This window comes from Frankliniella occidentalis, unplaced genomic scaffold, assembly GCF_000697945.3.
Source record: "Frankliniella occidentalis isolate FOCC.00 unplaced genomic scaffold, Focc_3.1 Scaffold222, whole genome shotgun sequence".
In the NCBI taxonomy this organism is placed as follows: Eukaryota; Metazoa; Arthropoda; class Insecta; order Thysanoptera; family Thripidae; genus Frankliniella; species Frankliniella occidentalis.
In genome coordinates, this window is record NW_026267348.1 from 22596 (window position 1) to 29713 (window position 7118).

The 7118-nt window shown below is 38.5% G+C and overlaps 3 protein-coding genes across 3 annotated transcripts; all 3 read left to right on the top strand.

The window, feature by feature from the left end:
* Positions 1-482: 482 nt before the first annotated feature.
* LOC127750624 (uncharacterized) lies at positions 483-2085 on the top strand. The gene is made up of 4 exons (XM_052272736.1): positions 483-918; positions 1480-1598; positions 1669-1851; positions 1925-2085. The coding sequence occupies exons 1-4, from the start codon at positions 843-845 to the stop codon at positions 2072-2074; spliced, it is 528 nt and encodes a 175-aa protein (XP_052128696.1). The 5' UTR covers positions 483-842; the 3' UTR covers positions 2075-2085.
* Positions 2086-2276: 191 nt separating this feature from the next.
* On the top strand, positions 2277-3523 carry LOC127750621 (uncharacterized). Its single transcript, XM_052272731.1, has 5 exons — positions 2277-2308; positions 2401-2467; positions 2574-2733; positions 2805-2992; positions 3223-3523. Exons 1-5 carry the CDS (start codon positions 2277-2279, stop codon positions 3445-3447), a joined length of 672 nt encoding a protein of 223 aa, XP_052128691.1. The 3' UTR covers positions 3448-3523.
* A 6-nt stretch (positions 3524-3529) lies between these two features.
* Positions 3530-7075, top strand: LOC113212258 (uncharacterized). The gene is made up of 2 exons (XM_052272737.1): positions 3530-3586; positions 3893-7075. Exon 2 carries the CDS (start codon positions 4243-4245, stop codon positions 6676-6678), a length of 2436 nt encoding a protein of 811 aa, XP_052128697.1. The 5' UTR covers positions 3530-3586; positions 3893-4242; the 3' UTR covers positions 6679-7075.
* Positions 7076-7118: the final 43 nt, after the last annotated feature.

The following is a 7118-nucleotide window of genomic DNA, read 5'->3' on the forward strand; positions in this document are numbered from 1 at the left end:
GGGGGGGCAGCAGGCGGGGGCGAGGAGACCTGTTTAGAGATACTTGCAGGATCAGATTGAGCTGCATTTTCCTGGGCCTGGTGGGTTTTCTTCTCTTCATTCAGAGCACCTTTTTGCTGAGGTTGGGCAGGCTGCTGCTTGTGCTGACGATCTTGGTGGTGGCGTTGCTGTTGGAGGTGCCGGCGTGCCTGGCCTTTCTGCCTTTGCCGCTGTCCAGACCTTCTGTTCACCTGCCTGTGGACCCTGCCACCTTGAACACTTTGACGGTGACGTCGTCCTTTCCTGCTTTGCCCCCTGCCGCCAGGCTGCTGCCTTACTTCACGCGCCACGAGCAGCAGCGCCTCGTCCACCAGCAGCACTACAACCATAGCTTTATTGCACGGAAAAAAAAAATTATCTGCTTCAGTCAAACATTAGCTGAACCAGCGAATATATTGACTGGTATCTGGACAGACAATGTTATTAGCTCTGAGAGGCAATACTGTGTCTGACACAGTCGGAGCTTTAATATTGATGGAAACAACTAGTTTCGACTTTGACAGCACACGTGATATTGCCTGCGACATGTTATAATGTTCGCAGTGCTACTGAGTTTTGACATCTCTTCCAGTCCACCTTTTGTCGTTTAGTCTAGCGAAAGAAGATTTCACTATCTCAGTTGAAACCATTCGTATTTCCCGCGAATCTACGTCTCGCTGCACCGCCTGCTGCGACTCGCCAGTACGAACTCGTCGGTCTGGTTCGCGCAGACAGAATGCCGGTTAAAAGAGGTGAAGTCAACATGATTGTTCCAGTGCATAACATAATTTGCCGCAACTATAAATTTAAGTGGCGCGCTCATCATGTCCGCCGAAGAGTTGCCCGCACTTCTGCGCAGCTGGGGCTTGGGTGACGACGCCATCATCCGGTCGTTCAGTGGTAGTCGATTTGAGGCCCGATGTTGTCATGCTTGTCAAAAGTTAATTTATTTTCCACCAAAACTCAACTAAAAATGTACATAATAAGGTATTTTCGCCACCCTTTTCCTGTTCGGAAGTTATTTATACGTCATTTTCCTTGCCGAACTTGTGATATACGAGTGAACTTCAACTCTTGTCTGTTGCGACTAGGTTAGAGTGTATGCTTTTAGCCATGTGAAATTACGTTTTTATATCAATGTTCAACGAAACTCATTGGTTTGATAGACAGTCGATTATTTTCTTATTATTCTCGTTCCGATACATGTCTACTTGTCGTTCAGGAAATGTGACTGATCATTATGTTGTCATTGCTTGAAACATTCTCTCTTCACCGTTCATTCAAACCTTGTCGCGTTGCAGGTTATGCTCTCGTAGTGACTTAATTTGAAAGTTTCAAAATGCAGATTACCTCTGCCTTGACATTTATTCCCTCTTTTGCGATGTTCGAGGTTATGTATTTCCGATCAAATTTTGTATTAGCAATCAATTTTTAATTCCTCTGTTTCTGTAACTTTTTCAGATAATGATGTGTCTGTAGACCGTCTCCTCGGGCTGACTGATGACGAAATCAAGGAGCTCATTCCGAAGGTTGGTCCTCGCTCAACTTTTAAATCGAAGCTCAAAGAATTCGCCCCAGCTGTAAGTTTATCATTATCTTATTGGACTCTATACCTGAAACACATTGTAACAAAATGATATTTTATTTCAGCTTCAAGCCAGAACTCCCTCAACATCAGCTACCTCTACCGGTAATGATGAGCAGATTGAACCAGATCTAGACGATGTTGATGTTGATGATGGTGAACCAACTGCTAAGAAAGCTCGACAAGACACTCCCAGCGTCAGTCCCGATGAATTTCGGGAGAGTTTATTAAAGGCGCCGGAAGTCAATGTGAGTTACAATTTGGTCTTGAAGTGATTGTTTTGCTTGTATCATTTCTTAGATATTTGTCTCTTTTCCCCAGAACCTCCACACTGTCCTCAAATCCCAGCTGCGTGGGTTAATGGTGTTAGGTCATCACAAAACCCACGAAGTTTTAGACAGCGACTGCAGAGACCACCTCTGCGAGCTTGTCATAAACAACGAGTTGGCTTCAGATCATTCTAAACTGTAAGTAAAGTTAGATTAACGTTAAATATTTGAATATCTATTAGTAATGACAATATCTGAAGTATGATCTTAATTAAATTTATATCTACAAAATGTTTAGTGGGATAATTTTTAAAATTTGTACTTGGATACTTGAAGACAATTTTAATCTGTTTTGGGGCTTAACTCAATTGTCATGTGGAGCTGTGGTTGTTCTTTTAAATTGAATGTCAGAAACCTCTAGATTGTTTTCAGTGTTGTAAATCAGTACTATTCTCGCAACAAACTTTTCAGTCCACAACCCCAAATGGAATACACAGTTGCCTAACACAATGCTTTTATATTTTTCAGCAATGAGGATGAAGGATTTTTAAAACTTGCTAAAAAAATTAAAAAATTATTTCCCACTGAAGAAATTGTATGTACACTTTGATTTAATCTTTTCAAATGCCATCATACTTCTACCATTCTACTATATATATATAATTAAAATGTTACTTATTTCACTTTCTTTGGTTTTGTAGGAGACATGGCATGCTTCATCACGAGATAGCAAAGGCAATCTTGTTGTGACGGGTCGTTTAAGGACCAAGTATGATGCAGTGCGTCGAGGCCTGATTCGTGCAAATTTAATTGAAAGTCGGCGCTCTGCAAAGAAATCTAATAACTCTGTTATTCCTGATGGTAGTACTTTGCACATTACTGAAGTATTTGTTTCTCTCAGTTTTATTCTAATTTCCTTTCATCTGTCCCAGATTCCTTTAACGCTGATGATGATCCCGAGATTTCCTGGTTAATGACTAATGATAGCCCATGGACTGAAGTGCTGACTAAGTGGGATGCCAGTGTAGCTGTGAGAAGACAAATAGTACTTCACCTCAAATACTACTCGGAGTACATTGAGAAGTTTCCTGCTCTGCGAACGCAGTTGGGTTGGGAACTTGTAAGTAATAATTAATATGGCCTGTCTTAACTATTTGTAGAATTAAATGGCTCACTCTAAGCAGTGGGTTTAAGAACTGTGGAATTCACTGCAATCAACTTCTAATTTTCCAAATTGATAAGACACATTTTAAAGCTTTCAAAAATCTTTTATTTCTTTAAAAGCTAGTCTAGTCATTTAACTCGTATCAAAGGAAAGCTGCTATTGATTCATTGTTTTGTTTTGTTTAGATCGCACAAGATGGAGTTGCTATCGAAGCCAAGCTTGCTCAGCCTGATTGGCGCAAATGGGTTGATGTTATGATCAAATTGATTCGTAGAGAAAAGGGGAAATCTGAGTTTTTGAAAGAACCAAATCTGTCTGATGGTAAGTACTATGCTATAATAACTCTATTGCGAGTTCATTTTGCTCTCACAAGATTAAGTTTCATTTTTACCCCTTTCTGCAGGTCATAAATTTGCTGCAGTTTGGTTGGCACTACCATCTCTTTGGAATGTGAAAACCATTCCTAAGTCTCCAACTGCAGGTAAAAAAGACACATGCTGGAGGCCCTCTATGTCAGAAATACAGCATGGAGTATGCATTCATGCGACTGTGAGTATTTTACTTTATACTAAGATAGGTGTGAGATTGATTTTAATTTTTAATAAAAGCACATCTTTTAGTATTTTAAGTATTAGCTGCTTTGATAATTTGACAATTTCACAACGGTGCTACTTAGTCCTCTGTTGTGTAGCAAATGAACCTTCTAACTGATTCAATAGCATCTACATGTCTGGTTTTACCTATAAAATTTTTGCTATCTATGTCCTTTGTGAGAAATCAATTTCAATACCACATTTGATCTATGTTTAGTACAAAGTACTCTGCATTTGCTTACTAATTTAACTTTATTTTCAGACTGTACCAGAAATAATTGAGAAGGTGTCTGCTAAGAAGCTTACATTAACAACCTATCATTTTGGTTTGCTTTCTCTCCCTGTTTTGCTTGGGCCTGTTGAAAACATACGGCAATGCTTCATTGTGCTAGATGAGCAGCGGTGGGAAGTTGACAGTGTTTTTGAAGCAGTTTTTGGAGTGTTCCGCATGTCCTTTGGACTTCATTCAAACTTCCCACCTGAGGCTCGTCATGCTTGGCTGTTTGTTCAACAAACATTGTTTAATATTCAAACTGCTAATGACTATCAGAAGTACCCAAGATTGAAAGCTACAATTGCTGCTCGTCTTAAGGAATTTTCTCTACTCTCATCATGAAGTGCCCACACTGCGATGTGCTTGTAGTGTCTGTGGATGCATATTTAGCACACAAGAAAATATCTCATCCAACTAAGGACTTCGTGTGTTTACGGTCTTGTGGTAGGCACTATCCTCAGCCTCAATCTTTTAAACAACATTTTTCAAAGACTTGTCCAAAATTGGTGTTCAATGTGGAAACTCCTACTTCAGAGACTCCTAGTTCTAATGAGACTCCTAGTTCTAATGAGACTCCTAGTTCTAATGAGACTCCTAGTTCTAATGAGACTTCTAGTACTGCTATTTGTGAGAATGATTCTTCTGGGCATAGCTCTGTTAACTTTACTGAAAAATTGCAATCTGAAGCAGACACAGTTGTCAGTAGATTGTATTCCAAATCCAAACTGCCTCGCCAGTATGTACAAGAAATAATTGAAGAAGTCAGTGCATTTTTACAAAACACACTTGTTAATTATAAGAATGCCATTGCAGACAAATTTGATGATAACAATGAAGTTTTAAATGCACTATCTTCTGAAATATGTCAATTTAAAGATCCATTCTCTCACTTGTCTACAGAATACCGTCGACTGAAATATTTTAAAAACCTTGGAGACTTCATTCCTCCTGTTTCATATCAGATTGGGAAATTGGATTATACTGTTAGTAGTGACAATGGTCCTGTTTTGAAAACTAAAACATGTACTGGTCAAAGTGTGCCAATACATATTGTTTTAAAAAAGTTTCTTGAAGTTCCCAATAATTTTAGTACTATTGTTTCTCATATGAAATCCTTAAAAAATGGTAATGGTGATTTTAAAACCAACTTCATACAGTGTAAACTTTGGGAGAAACGGCGTGCTAACTTTTCCACCTCTGATATAGTACTGCCTCTTCATACTTATTATGATGATTTTCAATGCAACAATTCACTCGGTTCCCATGTTCTCAATTTGGGTGGTGTTTATGTTCAAATCCCCTGCCTCCCAGAGGAGTGTCAGAGTGCTGTTGAGAACATTTTTCTTGCTCTTCTGTTTGAATCAGATTATCGGTCCAAACTTTCTGATGAAAAAGTCTTTGCTCCACTAATTTCTCAATTGATTCATCTAGAAAAAAACGGTATTCTTATTGATCTTCCAGAAGGCGAGGTGAGAGTTTATTTTGTAACAGGTTTACTTCTGGGTGACAATAAGGGTCTTAACTCCATATGTGGTTTCACTGATTGTTTTTCGGCACTCTTTTGCTGCCGCTTTTGTAAGTGTCACAAAAATGATCTGCATTTTCAAACTTCTGAGAACAGTGCCCTCCTAAGAACTGAAGATTCTTACAACATTGATGTAGAAATTAATGATGTTTCTGCCACTGGGGTTCTAAAGAATTCTGTTTTTAACAAGCTACCATCTTTTCATGTATGCTCTAATTTCAGTGTTGATATTTTTCATGATTTGAACGAAGGTTGTTGTTCTTACGTAATGATTCATGTTTTGAAACATTGCATTCCTGAATATTTCAGTCTTGAACTCTTGAATGATAGAATTAAGCTACTTGCATATGGGCCTTGTGATTCAAATCGCATGCCTCAAGTCTCTCTTGGTAAAGCTAAGTTGCGAATGTCCGGATCTGAAATGATGATGTTTGTTCAAATGTTTGGGCTGTTGGTCGGTGACAAAGTTCCAAACTATGACAGACATTGGGGCTTATATTTAAAGCTTCGTAAAATTGTATCTCTTTGTTTATCTAAATCAGTACCTGTGCACCAATCTGTATACTTAAAGGTCCTCATTGAAAAATTCAATACTTTATATGTGGAAGTGACAAATGATAATTTAAAACCAAAATTTCATAATTTGGTTCACTACCCAACTATTTTAAAGGAAAGTGGGCCAGTTTCTCATCTCACTACTAGTCATTTTGAACGCAAGCATCGCACACTTTTGATGCCTGCTCACGCTACTGAGTCACGCAGGAATATAGCTCTAACTGTGTCTATACAGCATCAGCTACAGCAGTGTTACCGGTTTCGATCAAAAATGCCTTTGTTGCCTAAAATCAAGTATGGCCATCTGTGTGAGGAATTTCTGTCTGATCTTAAAAATACTAGTTTTGTGGAATCTTTACCTACTAGTATGCAGAGTCTTAAGTCTTTTGTTACCACCAGCTGGGTTAATATTAAAGGCACTAAGTATGCCCCTGGAATGGTGCTCCTGTTGAAAGCAGAGCCTGTATCATTTGGCCTGTGTGAAGCTATACTTGTTCATGATGATGACATCATTTTTATATTTTCTCGTTTGATCACTATTGGTTTTGATGACCATATTGATGCATATGAAATTAATTTCTCCAATGAATGGTCTAGTATTAAGGTGAATGAATTGTATGATTACTTACCATTAAGTATCCACACATCATCTAGTCTTGATAAAAGTTATGTTTTACCTAGATATCAATTGTAATTTATTGTGTATCGTGTGCTGTTTTTTGATATGTTTTTCTATAATATATTTGAATTATAAGTCTTGTTTTCTATTTAACTGTTTTATTCAAAACTACCCATTAATACTACTAAAGTCCAATACTAGAATTTTCTGAAGCAGATTCCTAAGCTCAGCAGTGCCTATGCACTGAGCCAGTAATGCGTTTGTCTGGAACTACCATTGAGATGTAGGTCCCTCAATGAAACACGACTCTTTGCGTGTTGCGATGGCATTCCCTCTATCGGCGGAAGTATATAGTTCAACTCATATGATGGTTTTGTCTGAAGCAGAGAAAACGCCGATGAACTGAGGTAGACTATCTGCTCTGTTTACGAGAATTAAGGCAGATTCGCTAGAACAGCGAAGACAGGCATGGGCTACATCAGTTCGCGTTTATTAGCTGCAACAGCTTATATATT

Coding starts and splice junctions, on each gene's coding strand:
- LOC127750624 (XM_052272736.1), top strand. CDS start 843: ATGTCCGCCGAAGAGTTGCCCGCACTTCTGCGCAGCTGGGGCTTGGGT. Junction 919..1,479: donor CATCATCCGGTCGTTCAGTG/GTAGTCGATTTG, acceptor TAACTTTTTCAG/ATAATGATGTGTCTGTAGAC. Junction 1,599..1,668: donor TCAAAGAATTCGCCCCAGCT/GTAAGTTTATCA, acceptor ATTTTATTTCAG/CTTCAAGCCAGAACTCCCTC.
- LOC127750621 (XM_052272731.1), top strand. CDS start 2,277: ATGTCAGAAACCTCTAGATTGTTTTCAGTGTT. Junction 2,309..2,400: donor TCTAGATTGTTTTCAGTGTT/GTAAATCAGTAC, acceptor TATATTTTTCAG/CAATGAGGATGAAGGATTTT. Junction 2,993..3,222: donor CGCAGTTGGGTTGGGAACTT/GTAAGTAATAAT, acceptor TGTTTTGTTTAG/ATCGCACAAGATGGAGTTGC.
- LOC113212258 (XM_052272737.1), top strand. CDS start 4,243: ATGAAGTGCCCACACTGCGATGTGCTTGTAGTGTCTGTGGATGCATAT.